The sequence below is a fragment of the Puma concolor genome, chromosome B3 (assembly GCF_028749965.1).
Source record: "Puma concolor isolate L17-30 chromosome B3, mPumCon1.1.hap2, whole genome shotgun sequence".
Taxonomy (NCBI): domain Eukaryota; kingdom Metazoa; phylum Chordata; class Mammalia; order Carnivora; family Felidae; genus Puma; species Puma concolor.
Genome location: NC_141672.1, coordinates 111,524,225 through 111,550,534, shown reverse-complemented (window position 1 = coordinate 111,550,534; position 26,310 = coordinate 111,524,225). Strand labels below are relative to the sequence as shown.

Below are 26,310 nucleotides of genomic sequence, written 5' to 3'. Positions count from 1 at the left end.
TGCAGGGCACTACTGTAAAGTTTGAATGAAGGGTGACAATTTTTAGCAGGCAATCTTTTTCAGTTCTCCTCAATTATGGTGTCATTAAACAAACCATTGCCCACCATGATGTTTTTTAAGTCAACTGAATTTGGATCTACACGATTAGCTCTACACAGCTCCAGTCCTTGTCCAGACCTGCACATCTTTCCAGACTACTATTAATGCTAAAGCGTTCAAGAAATGGATATGCTACGTTTGTGAGATGTTTAAAAACACAATTTTTCATGATCCCGTTGCTTCACAGGCACCCAGAATTTAATGGCACTGGGGTCAGGGAGAGCTCTGGAGCCCTCTGGATCCTGCTGTGACTCTGCTAATCACATGGTAAGAAAAGCAAAAGGCCTCTAGGGAATGGTCTTGTCATCATCTACCACGGCATGGCCCCCGACGTGCAGCATTTCTCACCTACACACGAGGCCTCCTAAGGTGGAGAAGGCAAATCAGGAAAAGGACTTGGAGGGGCTCAGCGGGAAGAAGAGTAGTATAAACAGCCAACCAAATTCGGAGTACACAGAGCCCACTCATTTGGTTTAGTTGTCTGTAAGTCCTACATCTATCTGACTATACCCATTCATCCCTGAGGCAAGGTGCCTCACCTCGCCAAGCCTCAGTCTGCTCCCCTGGAGGTTGGGAAGAATAGCCCCTGTAGGTGGGATGGGCAGCCCGAGTCAGATAACAGGACGTGACCTGGAGCTCGATGGCAGAAAAGAGTTACGCGAATCCACGACATCGTTGTTCTTCCTATTATAAGGTGTAGTAACATTAACACGCCTGAGCATTCAGAGTGGCTCCTAAACTTTTTTTCTGTAGAGTCCTAAACTGCATGCCAATGAGGCTCTCCACCTTAAAGGCCTAAAGGAAACGAAACTAGAGAGTGCTTCCAAATAACAGATAAAAACTCAAGCACAAAACAATGAAGTCTATATAGAATAATTATCTCAACAAAAATCCAGTCCTTTAATTTTTATGTTGGTCCCAGGCCAGAGAGTCTCCCTAACGTCTTCCTGACACCCTTCCCTCATCTGCATCCCCACTGGAAACACACACGGTGTCACCGGCAGGAAGAGGCAATGCTAACGACACTGTCAGCAAGCAGCACTGAGGCCGGGTTGGTAGAAGTCTCAAAGCTAGACTCTCCTCTCCGCTTTCCTCTCTACTCATTTTATGCTCTGCTCCAGTTGTGGCTGGCAGTTGCCGAGCACATCCTTTCGCGACCTTTGATCGACTATTAGAAATTCCATTGTGTGCTACAGCCCAACATTAGGGCCAGTGGGATGGCCCTCTGTACTTCTGCAAGTGGTTTCCTTATCCATAAGCCCATTACATCTGCATACTTGCTCTCATCAGATAGAAAAGACAAGTATCAGGATCCTCATCCTAGAGTTAGGAAAATGAAGCCCCAAGGAGTCACAAAGCAAGAATTAAGGCCTGTGGTGACTACAGTTTGTGGTGGAGCTGGGTTCTAATTCTCATCCTTTGGTCCAGAGGTCTCTCCAACAGGCCCATCTTCTCAACTTGCCACTAGTGATGAGCTCGGATTTGATGCCCTGATCTGACTTTGAGTTCAGAGTAGTGATGTCCTGGTCCCGTCTCTGGCCCTGACAGAAGGGATGCCAAACTATGTGATCATGAGAATATATGAAAGGTTTTCATGTGTTCAAGGACCAGATCAGTGGGCAACTATTAGGATGAAGCAGTTAGTCCTCGGCTTGGTAAACAGAACACTGCTTTGACTGGATGGCTGTTTATAAAGTAAGGAGTTTCCTATCCCCCGAGGTGTTCAAGCAGAGTGTGGATGTCTGCTTTCCAGAGATACGGTACAGAGGTTTGATTCGATGATGTCTGAGATCCCTCCCAATCCCGATGTCTGTGATTCACTCCTGCCTACTGCAACCCTGCTGCAATTCAACAGTGCACATATCAACCATTCTGTTTGCCCAATGTAAGGGGACACCATCTCACGGAGTGGCTGGGGGTTCAAATGAGATACTATGGGCCAAAGAGAAGGTGTTATTCATAATCCAGTGTCAGAATACTATGAAAATAAACATTGTTATCCACGTGCTTTGAGGGCAAAGGGAAGGGCAGGTATCGTGTGGCTACAGCACCCTTTCCCAGTCTGAAGTCTCCAGGGCCAAGCCTGTGAAATAGATGCCAACTCCACCTGACGTCATTGCTGATTTTAGCAATGAAGCACACCAACTTCTGATGAAAGACGTGGGAAACAGGCCTGATGGCATCAAAGCTGCTTCTATTATTTCAAATGAAAGTCCCAATTCGGTGACAATATCCGATCACGATTCAAGGAATACGGTTTTCCCTCTGACTCTGGCATAAAGGTTATTGCTAACAAGGGAGCCCAGCACATTAGAATTTTCCAGCTTCCACTTGACTGATCAAGTACACACACATATACTTAAACAGTTCAAAAAAACAGAATTGCAAAGGTGTACAGCCTCTTCCCAAATCTGACCAGAGCATTCAAATGCTTCATTCGTTAAACGCAATAGCAATCTGTTTCTTACACTCATCACTTACCAAATCTCACTGGTTAATTACTCGACACATTAGGAATCTCAAGAACATAGCTACGTTCTCAATCTCTGGCACTTTTACGAGATGGCTCACAGGTTTTTCTACTAAGACTTCTCTGAGAGATATACTGTAACAGGGTCTCTTCATTTACAGAATTTTAGGGGATTGTATAAATTGGCCAAACAGTGAATTGTTTAAAAATTACCGACAGGATAAGAGACTTACCAAGATAAATATTCTAATGAGCTATAAATCCTGAAAATGTGATTTTAATTTGATGGGCTACCTAGAGCTAAGCAGCAAGCCTGTATCCACTAAAATCTGACTAAATGCTAGCATGCATGCCAAGCGATTACATTTTAGATTTCCTCTTTAAGGAAAAGATTATGTTTAAACAAAGAAGCCTGCAGATTTGAAAAGTGAGTCTAACACTCTTGAACCTAATAACTTAGGCGATGTCTCCCCCACTTATCTGACGGCTTTAACAGTAAAAGAAAGAGGATACAAAAGAGACATTTCAGCAAGTGAAGGGTCTTTAAATGTCCACATGGGTACCAGGAGAATTCGCTTAAAACAGCTTATAAAGATGGCAGAGTGAATGAGCCCCATCCTATTATTCAATAACCATGTTTGTGATGCATCTGCATAATCTAACCATGCATAAATTAGTATGTGTAATACAACACTTATTTGCATAATAATAGCAAGTTAATAGATGCTTAAAGAGCAGAGACCAACACCACCTTTAAATCAGACATGCCTCCAGGCGCTTTGGCCTGTACAGACCAAGATGCCAGAAAAACAGTGAGCACCAACCAGAGGAAAACAGTCAAACCATTCATTTTTCATCCCTCTAGACATTTCACTTATTTCCCCCCACATACACGGGGGAATCATTTTCAAACCACAAAACACCTTTATAGTTTAAGTGCCAGCACCCTTCCAAATAAGAATCTTAAAGAAATTATAAAGATGATCATCAGTAACGGTAACATAACGGACAGTTTGCTTTCTTACAAGTGTGGACAGCAAGAGGCAAATTTTTTAAAAAACAGTATGTTCAGAATCACACCCACATAAAGCTGGGGGCCTATCTGCTTAGCAAAAATAATGATCCAGATCACATATTTCACCCTTCATCTCAACCTTTTAATTGAAATAATTTTAATTGGATCTAAAGGCTCAAACAGTATATCAAGAAAAGGCTGTGCCTCTCCTCTAACCTCAGTATGAGCACATGGCACTGGGCTAGGATAAGGAAAAACACCACCAATGTCACACAAAGGAAGAGCGCGATGATGCCTTTCAACCTTTAACAAAGAGGAGAAAAAAATCTGGTGTTTAAAAAAAATCAAAAATCAATAGAGACTTCTAAATGACTCCTTTAAGATATCACTTTTCAATTTAACAGGACAGATTTATTTGTATGTGGCTCAAATGTTCACAATTGCTCCCTGCACCTTCATACATAGGAATGAATGTCACAGTGGCAAACGGCAGTAATGAACAATCTTACCTGGGGATATGGAAACCTCCCAAGAGCAAGCTGGGAAAGGAAATAATATTTGTCTAGTTATAGATTTGCATGCAGGGCAGATCTCCTTAAGACAGACAAGCACTAAATTTCAGAACTGTACCCAGCAAATATAAAAAGCTCACAACCTTGGATGCAGGAACTAAACTATTGCTGTAATTACCTTAAGAGTTGTATTTAGAATGGACGTTTTCAATGGGCAATGTTGCATCCCTGATAAAATATTCCAATTTTAACAACTAAACATTACCATTATGTGGTTTCTCTTAGGAATGTTCTCAGCTCTATGGGCATGATTCACATTCACATGTGTGCGACAATATTCATTGAGACAGAGATGTAAAACTAGAGGAGACTGTTGGTTTCTCCTCCTGTAAGATGGAGACACCTTCTTGTTTCCCAGCCCTTAGTTGTGTAGAGTTTTTAGTCACAAGTACACACGCAGTGTTATAGGATATGGGGAATGGGCCACATGAAATAGAAATTTTTGCCATTATTTTCATCAATTTATTAGTTTTTTCATTCACTTTCTATCTACTGTTAGGAATAAAGAGCTACCATTAGTAGGAAAGGGCCGATTCAAGGCTGGGAATTCAACACTATAGGTCAAAGTCTGAAATTGGGGACACGAATCTTTAGAGACCTTCCAATTTTGCTTGATTTGTAAATTGCCATGTGTTTCTAGGCCAGTCACTTAATTTTGGTCTTGGAATTCTCACCTGTAAAAACCAAATGATTCCACCAGCAACAGGGTTGATATAAAGTAATAAGATCAAATTTACCAAATACGCCATAACATATTTAAAGAAAATAGTAGCAAAACTTTGCAACTTCATAATGTGGCCCATTCTCAGGCCTGAAATCTTCTCTGTATATTTGTAACTACTTTCGAAGTGGAATCGCTGTATCAGGGAACTGTGAAGCTGGAATGAACCCATGACAGTATCAATCCATTTCACAGATTAGAACCCAAGAGCCCCACTGAAAAAGTTTCTACACAGTTAATGAGAAGCTAGAGCCTGACCCTAGGCTTGCAACTTAATCCAGGTTCTTTCTGGCATTTTATATTGCTCTTCTACATCTTGAGAAGTTGTGTATTTATTTAAAAAACACAGACACCACGGAAACATTTTTGAACTCTTTTGGAATTGTGTTTAGAATCATTTCAAGTAACAAGAGAACATCTACTTCATTTTGCTAGAATTGCATTTTATCTTGGACTTAAAATTCTGCTCCCTGCGCTTTTTGAAAATGTAAATTATTTGTTGACTAAAGTCTGAATATTACCAAACCCCAAAGCCACTTCTGAAAAATAAATAAAAATAAATAAACAAGATACCCTTACTAAGGATAGACATGAAAATGCTGAAGTTAATTTTCAAAGATCTAAAACCAGTCTGAGCAAGAGCAATGTAACAGGAATAAACCATATGACTTAAAAGGTGACTACTTTGAAAAGGCCAACACTCATTTGGATGTATATTTTTATATGTGTATGTGCGTGTGTTTTGCAATGCCTAGGAAGTTTCATGACCTTATACTCATTTCTTAGAGCTCACGGATTTTCAAGATATAAAGTTATACTACCATTATTCACTTAGTAATATCATTAATCAAGAGATTAGTATAAAGTATGGACAGCAAAAACAACACAAGAAGGTATGATGGAAAGAGAGTGTGGATGTGAAACTCCCTTTCACAGTTTTGTGTGATTATGTTTGTTGTCTATACACTGGCGTTTTCGGGGAGGCATCTGGATGGCTCAGTTGGTTAAGCGTCTGACTCGGCTCAGGTCCTGATCTCGCAGTTTGTGAGTCTGAGCCCCATGCTGGTCTCTGTGACAGCTCAGAACCTGGAACCTGCTTGGGATTCTTGTCTCCCTCTCTCTCTGCCCCTTCCCCCACTTGTGATCTGTCTTTCTCTCAAAAATATAAATAAACATAAAAAAATAAACTTTTTTTAAAGTTTATTTTTTTAATTTATTTTGAGAGAGAGAGAGAGAAGCAGGGGAGGTGCAGAGAGAGGGGGGGAGGCGGAATCCCAAGCAGGCTCCATGCTGCCAGCACAGAGCCCAATGCGGGGCTTAAATTCACAAACCGTGAGATTGTGACCTGAGCTGAAGTCAAGGGTCAGACGCTTAATCAACCGAGGCACCCACGGGCCCCACTATATACTGTTTTTAACTGGGAAGGGAAGAGACTCCGTTTTCCACTCCCCCCTACACCAATCTTACCCAATACAGGCCATGCATGTGCCTGGCCAAGGAGAGTGTGCACAATGATCTTGGAGGAGTCACTATGGTCTACTGCAGCAGAGATGGTAGGCCAGGCGTTTGTACCATTCTGTATTGACCTGACAGGCAGTGACCGCTCAAAAAAAGCTGTCATCTATCATCGCACTCATCTGTCGATTACAAGGTTTGCATGTCCTTCCATTTGGAATTAGAAAACTACTAAGAGGAGGAGCTCTCATCTAAAAAAGCTAACAATAAGTAGTAGACAACATTTAGAATATTTTATCTCAAGTCTTTCTACAGGCACCGTGCCACTCACTCGGGTAAACGTCCAACATGTCACTGAGGACTATGGAAGAACTCTGTCCTCTGTCCACATGGCTTACTGGCAGAAGAACTTGCCCACTAACATGTGGTTAAAATCTAAATTAGCTGACTGGTACCAACACTGGACAGTGCCTCTTGTGGTTGGAAGAACTAATAAGCAATGAGAAATGAAACACTTAAAAAAAGTGGCATAAAATGAAAAATATGAATTCTTTCCACTTCAACACAAAACTTCAAATTCTCAAATCATTATTGTTCTATGGAGAGGCCAGGTCACGGTCAACTTGGGACCGTGCACTCATCTACTTGGTGGCCTCTGTCATGACTGGTACAATATAATGAGGATGGCTGCTAGCATTCATTTACCCTATAAGATAGCACCATGCAAGAGAACAGAGAGAAAATTCAGTGCACGCTGGTCAGCTGGGAGCCCCTGGGTACCAGTCTGCTTGGAAACAGGTGGCAGTGCTTGAACTGGGGAACTCATCATTCTTGGGACTGGCTTTGCCTTGTGGGTACTTTCCTGACATCCTACAAAATCTCAGTCCTGTCAACTACATTCCTGGGAGAACTGCATCTAAGATATCTTGCAGCTCTGACCTCTTTGGAGCCAGAAGACTGAGAATGATTCCTTGCCCTTGACCAGAGCAGAACGATCGTGTCCTCTCTTGCCTACTGTCACTCCTGGGCTGCTCCAGCAGCGGGCCCAGGATTCCAATTCTGCACCAGTGAAAACTGGCAGTGGCACTATTAGGCTGGTGCCAAAAGCAGTCATTTTAAGGCCCCGGGAGAGGCAGCTGCCCTCCATGTATGTCCCTGTCCTTCTAGGTTTAATGCAACTGCAGTGCTTTTGCTCCACACTATTTGTCTTGTGGCAAAATAGAAGGAAATATATAGCCAGGTCCTAGAACCCTTTTATCAAGTTCAATTAGGAGAAGGTAAAAAAGGAAAAGGGCTGTTAGCAGATATGGCTGCATGAAGAACAGGTTCTTCATGAGGCTGTCAAAAGTCAAAATAAACACTGAAGCCTTATGGGGAAGAGGGAACACATATGCTATGAGTGAATGTTTCAGAGACAGACGGACCTGGGGCCATTCTCTATCTTTTACCCCTACCGGTCTATTAATCTACTTGCATTTCCCCAGTTTTTATTGTCAAGGTATTATAAATTAGGAAACTTACAAAAGAGAGTATGTAATCTTCTCTGAAATGGCCTGCAGATATGTCACTGTACTAAATGTGTTTCAGATTTAATGAAGCTTTAATGTCCTTTTTAATTTTGCCTGTTTCTGTATCACCAGGGGTCGGGCAAGGCAATCAGCACTCAAGAGGGTGGTTTGGTTTAAAACTAGGAAAAAACTCATTTGCTTATGAGTTGCACTGTATTTTCTTAATTAAATTTACTGAGTAAAATGGTTTAAGTTCAGCCAACCAATGACCTTTGTATGTAGATTTAGATTTATAAATAGGTTAACAGTTAAAGGAAAGGAAAAAAAAAAAAAAGAATCACAACAAAGCAAACAGATTAGGACTAAGCCAATAGAAATCTTTGCTCTCTTCATCATCTTTACAAAAGCAGCATTTAAATATAGGCAGCTTAAGTCCAGTTTAAAAAAAAAGCATATTGAAAAATGTGGATGCACTTAAGCGCCAGCAATTCATCAAATGACTCTCACATCCTTTTCATTCCCAGGAGGGGAGCGCCTTGTATTGTAAAAGATTTGGAAAAGCTTTATTTATTTTTGGAGGGTGGAGGTAGAGATGGGGGAGGGACAGGATTCTATTTAATGTTAAATTAAAAAAGTGCATTTTAATTCCAAATACTTAAGATTCAGCAAACTGCTAAATACTCTGTTCGTTGTGGGAAATGCACTATATAAAAGGTAGAAAAAGAATGCTCTGAAAACACCTACCACTGGGAATACATTTAAATATCAGCAAACCACTAACACTTCGCTGTAAAACTAAAACCTCCTTAGTGTCATCTTATTGATCTTTGATATGTCCAATCAAAATCTATGGAATACTCACTCGAGTTAGCAGCATTTTAATATGTTGGATTTTATAATTTAAACAACAAATATGTAGGTGTGATCATAACGACTGCCAAACTGCAGAGCAATTGCATGATAGAAACATCTGTATTTTAACAAAAAGGTAGAAGATACTTATTTACAAAGCAACAAAAATGGCTTCTGTTGATAACAAGAATAATTATGGCCACGGAGTCATAAACGATAGAGAGCAAAAACATATTGTGGCAAGAATGCAAAAGCAGGACACAAACTCAAAATGTTTTTGGTGAATCAAGTTTCTTACCTAGAATATCAACAACGTGGGATGGGTTTTAAATTTACACTTATACCGAAGAGCCCTGGAATTTTTTTTAATTCTTAATTTAGACGTCTCCTATGTTTCTTGGCATAACGGCAAATTGAAAATAAGCATTTTCAATATAGCCAGTGATCTAGCTGAAGGAGGACTTTATAGACTGAAATGTTCTAAAATTTGTTCTTAATTACCTTGTGCACATTTTACACAATTAAATTTCCATCTAAGGATCTTGCATTTAGATTGTGCACTGCAGTTAAACCTTCATTTTATAGAAATGCAGCAGCTACTGTGGAACATTCAGACACAGGAAAACTTTAAAAAAATCAGACTTAACTACTGGATTACATAAAATTCCCTAGGTGAGATTTCATCCCAAGACCAATTTACACAGTCCTAGAGAGAGAGTTTAAATCATCTGAAACTATGCTGGGAAAGAACCATAATAAATATTAAATACCTCAAAATCTACCCTAAGATTTTACTTTTCTTCCCATGTATCAATTTCACTATCCTCTTACTGAATGGTTTAGAAACAATCCAAAGGATATAACAGCAATTTACCAGTGTTAAAGTGCTTTGGAGGTTAAACTGACAACAAAGAACACAGAAACACAAAGCGTCTTGAAGTAGGGTTTCAATTAAATGTGGAGGATTTAGTAATGCAGGACCAAAAAAAAAAAAAAAAAAAAGAGTTACAAATTAATTTAATCTTCTGCCTATAGTTTGCAGCTGCACTCCAAAGTGTCTAGGGCTTAAGAACAAAGCCTTGAAAGGCCTCAGAGTGAGGAAAGCTTCAATTTTTAATGTATAACGCCATTAGCTGATAACTTGTGGAATCTGCGACCCCTGCGGAGGGGCATAAGTGCGAGTAACAGAGACTGATGAAGTGACATATTTGTTCATGTCTCCAACTATGAGGAAGAGGGTTATTACTAACACCATCAGGCCCAACAGAAATATGCCCTAATAACCTTAGGGACCTTCCACGTTATCAGTTCTCACTACATCAAATATATTAAAATCAAAACCTAATTCACTTTAATTAAAGACAATTAGTTTGTTTTTCTATTAGTGTTTTAACTTGTGTGATATTATAATACACTGCAAATTAAAGATGGGATAACAAATGTAACGAAAGCACCAAATGGTGTGTACCTTCCCACCCCTGCTTGGGGGAAATACACGCTTATCACGGGGGTCTATTTTAAGGAAATTGAAGGACACCATCATTAAAAGTGGTGTAGAAACATGGCACTTTGAAATGAATATAGTGGGACCGTGCATATCTTTTCCCTATTCAATTTATACTTTTCACATAACACTTTCCTATAAACTCTAAGGATTTCCTTAACACAAACAGAATTATGGCCCAATGGAGGCACCAGAAGCTTAATTAATTTGCCCAAGGTCATACTGCAGGTTGGTGGCAAAGCTTGTTAAATCACTAAGAACTGTGGGCTCTACAGATGTTTTTGGCAATGGCAAAGGACCCTGTCTGCAAAGGCCTCAGAGACTTCTAGTGCGGTGGGTGAAGCACGACAAATAACTCATTACGGCTGTACAGAAGTGCCAAGTGCTCCTGAGAGGTCGCAAATAACATGTTTTCTTTGTGTAGAGAGAACCTAAATGTGAGGTTCCCATCAGGAGTGCCTCTTAACATGTGCCAGTATTTAAAAAAGAACTACTCATCCTCACTAGAGTCCACGGATAAAAAGTAAATTTATTTTAACTTAAGGAGGCCAAACGTGGTAACACAAAGAAATAAATCAAGCACTTCTCCATCATTCAGAAGGTCCTGCCTTCTATCCCACAGATTACTAATAATAATGGAGAAAAGACAGCATTACAAATAAATGTTTCCAATACAGTGTGGGCTTTTTTTTTTTTTTTTAATTAGAAATGGGCTTATTACAGTGGACACTTAAATGGGGAGAGGGCAACAGTAATTCACAAGTACAATATCCTAATGCTGTTCCATTAATTGCTTTATTTGTTTCACGGTTAAAAATGATTGCTTGCTGTAGCCTAACCATGAATGCTGAAAAGCATGATACATTGAGGTCTCAACCTGGGCAAACTGTACCTAAACTTACACTTTATTGCAGCTTAGTTCACAATCTTCACCTAATATAGGGGTATATCCCAGTGCAGCAGGAGGATAAATCATCCTGGAATATTACTCCGGCAAAGTTTAGCTGTGACTGGAGCATATGTGCTTTCGAGCCACTGAAGCAAAGGCCCATAAAATACACTAATTACTGGAAGTTATGGTCACTGAGTGATTGATAGCGCTCTGCAAGGCAACTTCCTCATTTTCAGCTCTTCTGACGGGCTCATCCGCCACATAGCAATTATTAATTCATGACCCACCCCTCGGGCGCTAGTACCTTTACCTCTAATTCTCCTGCTACCAAACTACTGCTACAGCTGGACACTGTCTTTCTTCATTCTGATGGCCGGGTAAGGATGATAAAAAGTAGATTTCATGCTAAACGCTATTGTTTTGAATCTTTAAACGTTGTTCGGTCTTTCTCACCCTGCTGTCCCAACACATAAATTCTCCTTCCTCTCCCATAATGCTAGCTCACTTGCCTCATTTTCCTTTGGACTGTGCGTGTGTGTGTGTGTGTGTGTGTGTGTGTGTGTGTGTGTGTATCAATCTATCTGTCTATATTACTTTACACCAAAAACTCTGATGGAATTATTTTTTGTGTGAATACTATGGTTTAGATGCAATATATAATTTCACCAGGCCATAGTAAATATGAGGCGGCCGATTAAAAAAAAAGGAAAACAACCCCTCCTCTCTTTAAGGAGACCCACTTTTGTAGCTTTGAAAGACACTGTTGCAAGTTGATTTCCATCAGTACATTTACTCAGAGCGATGCTAATGAAAATATCTGGATACATAACTAAATCTCTAAAAGTCACTGAGAACTCGCAAAGGTCTCTTTTGTTGGTGTTCTGTGCACTGAAAGGAAATTCAGTGAGAAACTCTGAATTAAGAAGAGATAAAGCTCAGTCATGGTGGATGAAAGCAAACAATTTATTTTTCTAATAGAAAAAAAAATGAATGCTTTTCAAATGTTTGCACAACTCCAACTCAAAATGCAATACTGGGGGTAGTTGTCCTGCCTGGATTCTGAGATGGTGCAACAACAGATGAACAGATGGAATTCTAAGTTACTCATCCTTTCTGGGCTTGGTTCAAATTATTCCTCCGCTCCTGCAAGGAGTTACTCCCAGAAGACAACTTTGAAGACAAAATTCCCATCACTCCCTGTCCATACCATTTACTGGGCAGCCGAGCACATCCTCTACCTGGTGACATTTCCTACTGCTCTACATCTTCTTGTGTTTCTAATGCCTGGAAAGTTTTAAGTTTTGTTTAAGGGCAAACTTGAAGTCGTGTACGTTTATATGTTCTCCATGATGCCAGAAGTGGTATTTTGCAGTAGGTTGACAATAAGTGTTTGTTGATTATGATAAACCCCGATGGTGATGTCTTCTAGAGCCTAGCCGACCTGGAAGTGCTTGGATTAGTTGTTTCTACGCTGCAATTCTTTAATGAACATAGTATACAAGCTCTTTAGTATTATGGGCTGATAGTCTTAACTGACAAGGCCCTCTTACACATCACTGCTTAGAATAATCACTATCACGTATTTAAGCATTATGATTAATTTAAATGGCTTATTTCTTATTAAAGACTTAAGGGTTGAAAGAAGGGAAAAAGATTAGAGTTAACTGCCCCCTAATACATCTCATATACTTAATTCAATAACCATTTTAATCTTCACAGTGAGAATTAAGAAATGACACCCTTTCAACACGGTTGTAAAATGCTGACCTGTTGTCCTCTAATAGTACACAACTTCAATCATAATAGCCCCTAGAGAACTAGCTCTGGGTTTGGCGGGGGTGGGGGTAGGGTCCTTATTTCTAAACTGCTCACTGGAGTCTTGCAGCTGTGACTACCAGAGAGAACGTCAGTGCTGGGGTACAGTCTACAAAGTTCAACCAACTCTACACTTCTGTGTCTAGATGTTTCAAAGTCAAGGGAGTCATAATCACGTAGTATTTCCTAGTGTTTATATGCTGCTCCTGAGAGAGAGAGATGGAGTGGCCACTTCCACTGAGGTGCCACACAGGCAGGTGCAGTCATCTTGGATCTTCCATTCTTAATCACCATCTGGCTGCATCCTTACCAGAGGCCCCTGAGGGTACCACGTGGAATGGCAGAGCCCTAAGATTCCTGACCCACAGAATCCTGAGTAAATAAATGGTTGTTATGTTAGGCCACTAATTCGGGGTACTTTATGAAGAGTAAGAGATAAATGAGATGCTTTCCTTGACATTGATGGCAGCCTTCCCTCTTGTCTTCCCAGTCCCATGCACTTCCATCGCACTTCTATTTGTCTTTCTACCTACTGGTCAAGGAGCTCCTGAGGGCAAAGTTTGGGTCCTTTACTGCCAACACAGAACAGCGTGACATAAATATTTACTGATTAGATGGCATTCTCACCTGTCCGCTTCCCATTAGAGCAGACATATTGGAGATGAGGTTAATTTTTGTATTTCTTTAAAAATATAAACTAGGCTGTGGTTTCTGAAAAAGAATGGTAAATGTACACCTTAAAATATGGTAACACTCAACCAGCTACGGGGACAATGTAGGTAGTAGGCCTGTGTCAAGCAGTCTTGACTGACGAGCAGAATCCCAATAAACCAGCCTTTTCCTTTATCTAATTTCCTGCTCATTTACATGTACCATTTCTTTATCTCTTCTTTTCCCAGACTACTTCATCTACTTAATCTCTACAGTATAATGAAAGAAGCAGAGGCAGGACCCCTGACTGCTGCTCCTGGTCCAGTCACTTAACCTTTCTAAAAAAGTCTAATTTCTCTGGATCTCAGTTTCCTTACTTGCAAAACGGGAGCTTTGATGCTTATACAGTGGAACAATCTTGGGCGCCTCAAATTACTGATTTTTTTCAGTCATTTCCCATCACACTATGGAGGAGCTTAAATGCGGTGATGAATATCAAGTGGCTTTGTTAAGTGTTAGGTACATGTACAGGGTGGTTATGTCATCACCCTTCTTGCAAGAATGACACTGAGCAAGATGTCAACAGCAGAAAAAAAAGAGGACAGAGCGCTAGACTTGCCATCAGAAGTCCTCAATTCCAGTCCTCTTCTGCATAAGGCTGACTGTGTGCTGTCACTGAGGGCATGCTCCCTCCTTCCTCTGGGCCCCCGGGTTCCTCACTGGTCAGAGGAGGGATCTGATTTAACAAGTTCTATAGACACTCTTCTAGTTAAAAAAAATTCTCATCTCTAAGTGTAAGGTAAGGTATGTAAAAGAATTGTCTAAATAAATGCTATAAAAAATGTTAAAGTTACTATTAGCCAATTCAGAACCAAAGTATGTGATATGGTCTGCAGGATCTTCAGGAGGATTTTTTTTTTTGAAGTTTATTTATTTATATTGAGAGAGACAGAGAGCGTAAGCAGGGGCAGGGAGAGAGGGAGAATCCCAAGCAGACTCCATTCAATCAGTGCACAGAGCCCGACGTGGGGCCTTGAACTCACAAAACCATGAAATCATGACCTGAGCTAAAATCAAGAGTCATATGCTTAACCCACTGAGCCACCGAGGCGCCCCTTCAAGAGGATTTTTTTTTTTTAACTGAGTTGAATCCTCAGCAGCTTTTTTTTTTTTAAAAGTTTATTTATTTTTGAGACAGAGAGAGACAGAGCATGAACGGGGCATGGGCAGAGAGAGAGGGAGACACAGAATTGGAAGCAGGCTCCAGGCTCTGAGCCATCAGCCCTGAGCCCGACGCGGGGCTTGAACTCACGGACTGCGAGATCGTGACATGAGCTGAAGTCGGACGTTTAACCGACTGCGCCACCCAGGAGCCCCTCAAGAGGATTTTTAAAGCTAATTCCAGGTCACTGGATTTGAGTATTGACAGAATTCTAGGATCAGTGGTTCTGACCACTGGACATCTCAAGGGAGTGGCAGTGGTTCCCCCAAATCATCACTCAAAGAATTCAGAGTTGACAGATGTCACTAGAAGGTTGGCCCCTTATCTTTTAGCTCTCAAGTCAAAAGTAACCCCACACCACTCAGTTACTCGTACCATAGAATGCTGTTTGTTTCTGTCTAATGACTTGCTATTGTCACGCATCTTCTTTAAAACGTAGGTTCCGGGGCGCCTGGGTGGCGCAGTCGGTTAAGCGTCCGACTTCAGCCAGGTCACGATCTCGCGCTCCGTGAGTTCGAGCCCCGCATCGGGCTCTGGGCTGATGGCTCGGAGCCTGGAGCCTGTTTCCGATTCTGTGTCTCCCTCTCTCTCTGCTCCTCCCCCGTTCATGCTCTGTCTCTCTCTGTCCCAAAAATAAATAAACGTTGAAAAAAAAAAAAAAACAAAAACACAAAAAACAAAAAAAACGTAGGTTCCATGAAAGCAGGGATTTTGTCAGTTTCATTCGTAGCAATGTTCCCAATGACTACCACAGTGCCTGTCACACGTTAGACACTCACTAAAAAATTTCGGAGTGACTAATGAATGATTGCATTTTATCTAACCTTATCCCAGCTTCTTCCACAAAGCATTTCTTCTCAACAAACAAACAAACAAAAACAACCTGAGACATGTGGTCATTCAGTCACTATGGAAATGCCGGCATTTTTATCCCTAAAGGGGATTCCACTGTGGAGTAGGAAGGATGTAGGGATATCTATCCATTAGAACTTTGTTCTTTATATTGAATAGAAAACGATGGGATTTTTTTTTCCAGTTTTGTTTGTTTGCTTGTTATGTTAACTTCAGAAAGTTTGGCCTGCCAGTCATTGAGTGGCAGTATCTCTTCTCTATGACAATCCTTCAAACATCTGAATATGGGTTGTCAAATGCTTGCTTTGTCTTCCCTTTCTTTCTTTATTCTTCACATGAAGACTTTGTGGATTTAATGTTTTCTTAAAAGTCCAAATTGTGGGCGGTTTTGTGCATACAAACGCCCACAATTTGGACATGTGCTATTGGAAAAACTTTAAAATCAGTCTGAAATCCATCAAAATAATAAAATGCTTAGCTGCGACTGCCAGCACCTGTTCCATCTTGTTTTGTCAATCTCATGGTTGTTCAGATGGCTCTGAGCACAAAGCAAGCCCAACAATGCCTCTTTCAGTGGGAGACACTCACTTTGTCTGCCAGTTGCACATTCACTACGATCACTGACAACCTTGGAAAATGCACATTTAGGCATGGTAATCTGAGACAGCTGGATCCCTTCACAAACCTTGCAAAGGACTGAACTAGTCAATCCATCATCTCCCAAAGGTCATTTTAACAGCTCCTTTTTGCAATGGGTTACACAAAGTTTTAGATTAAAAAATGACAAGGGAAAAAAAATTAAAACAAAGTTAAAACAGAATTACAGAAAGTGGAGTAAGAGCAGGGGAATGAGTGAGAGAAACTGTTACATGCTCTTTTTCTCAACATTCTTGAATGGAAGGGAAGGAGGCCCATGACAAGGACTCCCCACCACACTCCTGCCCACTTTCCTATACAACCTTCCAATCATACACTGAAATTTCCTTGGTGTTTGGACCCTTCACTTTGATCCCTTTGGCTTCTGATGATTTTCAGCAAAAGCTTCTGATCAACAGGTAAGATGTTTCACTAGATGGAGCAGCAGACCAAACATACAATAAGATTCAACTTTCACTCATATTCTTGATGATAATTATAAAAACGGTGAGGAGAAAATATCCGTACTTAAGTGGAGCACACTGAATGCCAAGTTTTATGGTCTCAAGGAGCTGACAGCAGCTGCTCATAGGGTACCGAGCGCTATCAGTCACCTCTCAGACCAAGTTCATAATCACCAAGGGCTAGAAAAGCAAACAAAGCCGCAGCTGTAGACCACTAGAGACAGCTGTGTCTCTGGGTGTTTTTATGTAGGGGTGGGAGTTGGGGGTAGGGATAGGTTCTTCTGTATATTTAGGGGCAAGAACCAAGTCTAGATAATGCTCCATAATTCTTGTCACTTGGCAAAAACACCCAATATATAGATGAGATTGCTATTTCAAACAGAAGCCTACTCTCACAGTAACTTTATGGGGTTGTTATTATTAAATGAAAGTGTTTATAAGGGAGTCTAGAAAATTCAGAGCACCTGCTTTCAAAAAATGTGTTTACTATGATTGTTTATCGTCTGCCTCCCTCATTGTGTTGGAGGTTCAACAAGCAAAGGGAACATGCCTATTTAGTGTATCCTCAGCACTTAGTAAAGTGTTTGGAACATAAAAGATGCTCAGTAAATATTTGAGGAATGAATGAATTTTAAAGTTATCTTCACTTTACAGATAAGAGAGTGACACTTAGTGGCACACGACTTGGCCAAAATCACACTGATTGTAAGGGGTGGTGCCAACATATCTGGTTAATCCAAAGTCGGAACATTTTAAGACTTCAAGAATTAGGATGACAGCCCTTGAATCTGAAAATCTTATCACAGAAAGAAAATTGCCCACTTTTCATCAAATTTCTCCAGGGGCTCTGTCAAGGGTACTGGGCTGGGTGATCCATGCTTTTTTCAATACCTTTATTTTCATTTCACACACCTTTATGTGCTTGCTTGTAAATGCTGATTACACTTCGTTTTCTTGGTATCTTATGAGTCTTATCTAGCACCTATTAAAAATATATATATAAAGGCAAAAAATTTTTTAATGAGATGTGTTCACAGGTTTTAACATTTCCATAAGACAAGGTGGTTCCATCCAACTATATTTACTTTTTATGCTAAAATTTCCTTGGGAAAAATTCTATCGTAGATGTCTACAGAAAATTCAAAAATGTTACCATTCCTCAGTAAAAAGTCCCTTCCTCTAGGCAAAAGCATTGATAGATGTCCTTTAGAAAAAAAGTTAGGTTTTGTTTTTTGTTTTTGTTTTTTGCTATAGGTATAATAAAAAGGAAGGCAATCTCAAACAACATGTAAATATTTCTCTCATGCTATAAAATTAAAATGAAAACATGTGCTTTGGTGCTTTCTTCTCCTCTATTTCCTCTATTCTTTCTTCCTGAAACTTGTTTTTTACATTAGACTTCCTGACCTAGTTCTCTAATTTTCAACATCTGTTTGTTGTCATTGTTCTCAGAAAGTTCCTTTGTTACAGCAGCCTGTTCTTGTTTCCTGAATGTAACATTTTCTCTTTTCCCTCTGACAATACTAGAGGAGTTCATCTGAATTTTTCTTCACCTCACAGTTTCCAAGGCCCTCCAAGTTGTTTTCCAGTTATTTTAGGTCTCTGCCTTAAAGGCCTTCCTCACATGTCTTGCCAAGAGTAAGGCATTGAAAATCTGGCTGGAAACACTGTGCTCATTGGTGGAGCTTGCAGAATGATGTAAAGCGACATAACATGAACCCCCAATGTCTGGATCTTTAAGATTTCTTGGTCTGATTTCCTTTGAGAAAGTCTCTTCTGCCTGAAAGAGGAAGACACTTTGGCTGCTGGTGTCCTAGGAACAGGCTGGGAGGTCTCAACATTTACCATTCACTTAATGCCTCTGTACTTCAGTAGTGGGATGCACTCTTCTACAGTGCTAGGTGTCACTTATTTTACTCTTTCCAAAAAAGACTTCTACCCAGTCTTGTGTTGAGGGTGGGGAGTGGTGACTGTCCACACATGCTGAGTTAGGGGAAGAATCTGTGGGTCAAATGGCTTAAGTGCTTCTCAAACAGACTTTAAAATCATCCTCTTCTCTCTGGTCCCACTTTCATGCCTAGTTCCAGGTAACTGCTACCACCAATTCTTGGGCCTTTGGGGTGTTCCACAGGAATCAGAGTCTTTATCACTTTCTTTTTTAAAAAAATTTTTTTAATGTTATTTATTTTGGGGAGGGAGAGAGAGAGAGAGAGAGAGAGAGAGCGAGGGTGAGGGGCAGAGAGACAGAGAAGTAGACACAGGATCCAAAGCGGGCTTCAGGTTCCGAACTGTCAGCACAGAGGCCGATGCAGGGCTCAAACCCACAAACTGTGAGATCATGACCTGAGCCGAAGCTGGACGCTCAACTGACTGAGCCACCCAGGCGCTCCTGTCACTTCTTTACAGCTAGCTAAGGATTTCAGCATTCTCGGCTCTGCAGGTTGTTTGCCACTGTTCATCTGCTTTCCACATCCCGAAGTTGGTTGCTATAGTCTCCTTCCCTTTTTGTCTTCATGTAGTATGCCTTTTTAAAAAATTCCTTTATGGTTATTTTTAGTGGAGTTTGAGGTGCAAGGGGAAGCTACGGCAAGTGTTCCATGCTTTAATCAAATCAGTAGCTTTTTTGAACAGAAATATAAACATTTCAAGAAGTCATTCCTTTTAAAAAGAGGAGATAATGGCTTAATGTTCTCATTGTGACCTTTGTCCAGGAGCTCTGAAGAAAGCTTCCATCTAAAGATGAAGAAGCTGAGGCCCAGAGATTAAATGACTTATCCAAGGATCTACGGTTTAGACTGCTAGAGGTGAAATCTGATCTAGGTCTATACTCCAGCAAACAGAAAACCGTTCTCCACGTGCAAAACATTTGTGATCTCTTCAGCCAACATTTATGTGTGCTTATGTTAAAGGCTCCATCCAACTTCTGCTTCAGAGCTGTGACAAAAGTATGAAAAAACTGAGTCAAAAGATTTCCTGAGCACCCACTGAGGGGCAGTGGAATTGCACTAGGGAGTGTAGGTGGTGTTGAGAGTATCAGATTTGACTCCTATCATAAGGAAATCTGACATGCCTCTAAATTATTATGGTACAAAGTGGAAAAGGCAGATGACATGAGGGAGATGAAGATGAAGGTCAGAAGAAGATGCTATTTTTAGTCGGAGAGATCAGAGCAGGTGTCACAAAGGATGGGTATCTGGCCTGTATCTTGGGGAGATGAAGGAAAATGATACGCCACATAGAGTGAAGGGCAGAGTGTTCCACGGATTTGCTTTTAACCTGGAAAGGTGATTCTAAAACTCACCAGAAAAACTCTCTTGGCCAAAACAACAGAACTCATAAAAATCTTCAGAAGATGGCGTTACCGTGATGACAATGACCTTGTGTGGCTCCCTGAATATGTTCTTCGCCTTTCTAGAAACGTTTCTCTAAGCCATGGACCTTCCTTCCATCATTTAACACATCATTCAAACCACTTCAATAAAACAGGGATCACGCTGAAGAGGGGTCTCAGAGGACTAGATGACACTCCAATTAACCAAGCACATTGAGCCAGATTGTTCTATGACTCAGACTCAAGAGACTGGCGGAGAGAAGAGGCAAACAAAGGCAGAAAAAAGCGAGGACCCAAGTGAAAAGAGCAAAATGCATGTGTTAAAGATGGGCTTTCAGTCTGACTCCTGCAGAAAAGCCTGTCAGAAGATTATTCACCACCAACCTTAATAAGGTTTATAATAACCCGCCGGCTAGAATCACAAACCAGAACATGTACTTGTAGAGCATACTCAGTGAGAATAAGGGCAGTATAGGACTGGCCCGGTGCTTTTAAAATGTGTATGCGTTATTCTGGGTACTGCAAAATCAAGGCTGGAAGAAGGTGTGTGTTGACTTATATTTTGACCCAAGAAGGGCCAACTTAAAAATACAGCTTTTGCAAACATGTTGTGATTTAAATGACACAAGAATATGAGTGGAATGAGTAATTAGCAAAAAAAAAATAGAGGGGCTTCTCTTCTTGAGCCAGTCTGTGGGAAGAGAGATAGGTACTGAGCTGCTTGTGAAATTAAGACATTGTGCCCCAGGGCACCTGGGTGGCTGAGTCGGTTGAGCGACCAACTTCGGCTCAGGTCATGATCTCACGGTTCATGAGTTCGAGCCCCATGTTGGGCTCTGTGCTGACAGCTCAGAGCCTGGAGCCTGCTTCAGATTCTGTGTCCTCCTCTTCTCTGCCCCTCCCCCGCTCGTGCTCTGTCTCTCTCTCTCTCAAAAATAAATAAAAATATATATTAAAAAATTGGCTCTTATTATGTACCAATTGTCATTTTAAAGTTTAGCTCTAAAGTTTGAATGGCAACTACTAGGGTGAAGAGTCCTAAAAATCACCACCTAGTTGACTGGATCAGTGTGAGCTTTCTAGAAGAGTCAAACAAATATGCTGGGGAGCAGATTAATCCTCCTAGTTTATTCTAGGTCAGGAATTTTATGCCTTTGTTGGTGGCATACAATTCTTTTTTTTTGTTCTTTTTCTTTTTATTCATACTTCTTTTTTTATTCTTACTTCTTACTTTTATTCTTACTTCTTTTTTTTTTTTCTTTTGCATTTTCACACTGATTTCTGTCATGAAGGTACAAGGAAGAAGTGCAATTCTACATGGATTCTTTCTCCCACGACAAAGTCAGCCCATACAAACCCCTCATATGGCAGTGACCTTTATTTGGCTTCATAACTAATCCACATGAGGAGAACTACAACACATTCAGAGATCTGAGTTGAAAACCATAAGCAAAACATAGAGAAAGGGGCCAAATTCTTCTCATCTAGTGACAATGCCATGCTCTAGTGAAGCTGAATAATCTCCTTTTTTCCCCTCTTAAGGGTAATCTCCATGTTTATTTTGCTTCTGCCAACTCCAAATACTACATACAGCTGACAGAATCCTGGAAGAGACCCATTTTATCCCACAGGGATACTGAACTGAGAGGAGATGGGGCAGTTCTGTCCCTGGATAAAAGATAGTCTGATATTAAAGATTCTTTGCTTAAGGCACAAATGTACCTGTCTGTGACTTTTTTAATGGCACATTTTAGTGGCATGTAGCATCATCTTTTATGAACAAGTGTGCGAGAGGCCTTGTTATGACCCCCATGGGGAGTATGACAGCACATTAACAAGGGAAGGGCAGCATGGAGACGGCAAGCAAAGGTGAGCCTCGCTATTTTAGGAGTTTAAAACGATGAAGGGGCCTTCTGATTCCTGCCTCACCAAACCTCAGGGAGGGGTTGGGACTTTATGGAGTCTGGGGGAGGGGTGTACTAGTAGAGGTAGAAGGGATAGAAAACTCTAGTTTCCACGTAGTCTCTATTTGATTCTTGTGTGATCTCAGAACAATTCCCTTGCTCAGTTTCCTGTATTTTGATCCCATGTTTCTTTACCACCAGTACTCTAGGGGAATAAAATGACTCAAAACACTTTGAGGAAGGTGTCCACACAAATAGGTAGTAGAACAGCTTAGATGAGACCTTGCATGTTCTGACACTAGACCTCTCCTGAGGGGCTCACAGAGATCCACCTTAGGATGTGCGGGGCCATGGGGAGAGGCTCTTCCCTCTTTTCCTTCTTTCTCCCAGGGGCAAACTCTCTTCGAGACCAATTCCGTTGGTTAAGCATCTTATTAAGCATCTGACTTTGGCCCAGGTCATTATCTCATGGTTTGTGAGTTCGAGCCCTGCGTCAGGCTCTGTGCTGACAGCTAAGAGCCTGGAGCCTGCTTTGGATTCTGTGTCTCCCTCTCTCTCTGCCCCTTCCCCGTTCATTCATTTCTCTCTCTCTCTCTCTCTCTCTCAAAAATAAATAAACATTAAAGAAAAAAAAAAAGACCAATCCAGCTCAACTGTAACTCCTTTGGAGAAACCCCGTCTCTCCCCCAGGCTTGGGGCTCAGAGTATCTTGGAAGCACCTTTACTGAAGGTGCTAGCACACTGTTTTGTTTTGTTTCGGGCTTTAGTGGTTGGTCTTCTCTATCAGAAGTTTTGTGTGACCCAGTCTCTATGGCCTGGCACATGATAAGTGCTTAGATAGTCAGTATTGAATGAATGGAAGTTTTTACTCTTCACAGCATACCCCTAGAAAGGAAGTCTTGTTTTTAAAAGTGAGGATAAACAGAAGAGAAGCAATTCTTTGAAGATGGTGACTCTAATTTGTTATTCAGAATTTTAAAATGCATGGAGATTCACACTTCTCTCTATGACTTTAAACAGGATTTGCCACATTTATCCCAAGCAGACTGTGGGTGAAAATAAAGAATCTTTACTTCGTGCTTTACTTCAAGTGCTTCTTGTGGACTAACCTCCACATCTTTTCAGCTAATAGTCTCATCACATCTGCCCTTAAGGAAAAAAAGAAGCTTGGGGTTCTCTTCATCACTGAATAATTCACAATTTCTCATCTACGGGCTCAAAACCTCCGACTCCCCTTCCCTATCACTTACTTTGTGTTACCTTGTATCCCAGATGAATTTGGTATAAGACACACACCAGGGGCCTTACTCTACTCTCTAATGACTTACTGGTCTATCACTTGTGGTCAGTCACATGCTGTCACTTGCTTGTCTGGGAGGTTGTGGGCTCCTAGAAGGGCTACAATTACATAGTTCCCTCTGACAGCATTTGGTTAAGCATCAAACACAAAGAGGTGTTCAACAACCTCTCTCGATGATCATAATCCCACTGCACTTGACATCCTGTACCTACATTACCTCCTCCTTCTGATTTAACATCTGGCTCTTCACCAACCATTTGAAAACACTGGGAGCATTAGGACGCCTAACCCTTCCTGTCCTCCGCTCCTCCCCACTTTGAGCCAACATATTCCTTCTGGCATTCAGGTGTCCCACACTCAATGTGACAATTTGTTACACAATCCCTATACCTTAATCCTCCTCAATCTTATAAATTCAATGAGTCTGTTTCCTTCAGTCATCTGGAGACCATTCAACAGTCTACCTCCAGGATAAATGAACATGATTGACAAAACACCAAATACAACAATGGCAAATTCCCTCCTTATACTATAAAGACCCTCTTTTTAAATCTTTGCATCCCTAGCACCTAGCAGAATATTGGCAGAGATATGTTTCAATATGCAACATAAATATGTTCTACGTATTGGGCATCTATCTATCAATCTATCTGCCTAGCTACCTATCTTATCTCCGTGTTTCCATGCGTGTCCCTCTACAGTCTGTGCTCCACAGAACACCCAATAATCTTTTGCAAATATAATTCAGTCATTTACTCTCAGAGGAAAATCTAAAGTTCTTACCATGGCCTACAAGGCAATATATGATCTAACCCTTGGCTACCTCTCTGAATGTATTTTTTCCCATTTTTCCCTTGATAACTCCACTACAGTCACCTTGGTCCCTCTGCTTCCCTTGAACATGCCAAACACACTCCAGCTTAGTGCCCCTGTATTTGCTGTTGCCTGGTGGCTCCCTCCATTTACATCATCCAAGTCTCTGCTCAAAGGTACTTTATCAGAAAGGCTTGCTCCACTTTATTTTTCTCCATAGGACTTGCCACCACCTGACAATTTATATAGTTCATTACCCTGTTTTCTGTCCTCCTCATGCCGTACTCCATGAGAGTCAATACTAGAGTGTCCTTTCATTACCATGTCCCCATTGCCTATCTAACAGGCATAGCAAGAGCTCAATATATAAATGAAAAAATGAATGTGGAAGGAAAGAACAGCGAATATACGTGTTCTAAATCTTAAATCTATTAGCTATGTTCTCTCATGGTACTATGTGTCTCTGCACGTTATATCATGCTCGGGTGTATCACCATCCAAGTCACTCAGCTCTAGAGTTGATGCAGAAAGTTAAAGAAAGACAACAGACCACTTAGAGTCATAGAATGTTAGTCCGGAAAGGGGCTGCGAGAGCATTATTTTACAGATGAAGAGACAGAAGCCTGGGGAGGGATAGTGGCTTGCACAGGACACCTAGAAACCAGCAGCAAAGGTGAAACTGCTCTCTCTTTCATTCCCAATCTAGGTTCTTATCTGCACACCACGTACTTCTCCAGTGTTCTACACTCTATCTGGTTGTTTGTTAAACGCATTTGATGGCAATGGTTTAAACATGCAAAGGCATGGGGCGCCTGAGTAGCTCAGTTGGTTAAGTGTCCAACTTCAGCTCAGTCTCACGGTCCGTGAGTTCCAGCCCCTTGTCAGGCTCTGTGCTGACAGCTCAGAGCCTGGAGCCTGCTTCAGATTCTCTGTCTCTCCCTCTCTCTGCCCCTCCCCCCGACACATTCTATCTCTCTCAAAAATAAACTTAAAAAAAAAAATTTAAACATGCAAAGGGAATTTATATTAACAGTTAAGGCCTGAGCTCCACAAATCAAAAGTACAAGTTTCTCTCAAAACAGGTTAACTGAACAAGCCCTTCAGGCTTCTGCTGGGAAACTCGGTTCTGGGCTTCTGTCCGCCATTATTGCTAACTGCTCAGCTGATGCATACATACTGTATTTCCTCTTAGATTCTCTTTTGTGAAGAAGCAGAAGAATATAGTTTAACAAACACCGATTATTTTTCTTTTCTTTCTATAGTGCAGGTGAATTGAGTCTAAAGATACTTCCTTATAAATTCAATTGCATTCATGTATTACAAAAATCATAGAAAAAAGTATGTATTTGACCCCAAAAAAGGTGATAAAAATGTGACTGCAACTCTATCCATGATCTTATTTAAGGATAGTCCTTTCTACTTTTTAAAAAAAATCCTCCTTCCTCTGAATCAATGTAGGTGAGAAACAATTCTTGAAGTACTGGAGAGGATCCAGATTCTATCCTAGTGCAATTCAAATTGAGCCAGATGTCTTTCTAATAGAAATTGTACATACTTCCTTATAAATCAATTGTCATTATAAGAAACCTTAGCACAGAGTTCTTGTGGGGTTACATGTAGCACACTAAGATAAAGTCCATTCTAAATACAGCTATAAAGAGTAAAGACATTAAAATTGTGCTAAATACATACCCCTCTCCTCCCCCAGATCGTATCATGCCCCATCCCCCAACATGTGAAATGACTATATTGGAGCGATGTGACTTTTTTTCTTTCTAAACAAACATATAGAAGTTATACATCCAAATGAGTAGGACTGCACTCTTTAAAGTAATCACCGTTGGAAGTTACATATGCATTCCAACAAGGGTACCATTACCCAGAACTCTGGAATCTTTTATTATAATGCAGGCTCTAGTGTGCATAAGGATCACCAGGGAACATGTTAATAATACAGATTCTTAAAGATTTGGATTTAATTAGTCTTAGATGGGAGTCTGGGAACCTGTATTTTTAAGAAGCTGTCCAGGTAAGTTTTGTACAGGTGATGTGTGAGAAACAGCACCTCCGAATAATCCATTCACAAGCCACACAAGGATATCAAAATGAGGACTTTAGAGTTAAACTCTATGTGTACATACACATAACTAATAGAAATCGTACACATTTCTGTGTACACAGAAGTTTATTTTTAGTTTTTTCAAAATCTTCATTCTTCTTGATAGAAAATATTA

At 40.7% G+C, this 26,310-nt stretch overlaps 1 protein-coding gene across 6 annotated transcripts in view; it reads right to left on the bottom strand.

Moving 5' to 3' along the window:
• Nucleotides 1–26,310, bottom strand: part of MAP2K5 (mitogen-activated protein kinase kinase 5) — a 278,825-nt gene that overhangs the window by 81,458 nt on the left and 171,057 nt on the right. For 3 of the 6 annotated variants that reach the window (XM_086711029.1, XM_086711031.1, XM_025918659.2), the window contains exon 17: nucleotides 4,094–4,123. The exons of the other annotated variants lie outside the window; for them this stretch is intronic. In XM_086711029.1, coding sequence (XP_086567155.1) covers nucleotides 4,094–4,123 — 30 coding nt within the window. The remainder of the gene's footprint in view (nucleotides 1–4,093; nucleotides 4,124–26,310) is intronic. 6 annotated transcript variants of the gene reach the window in all.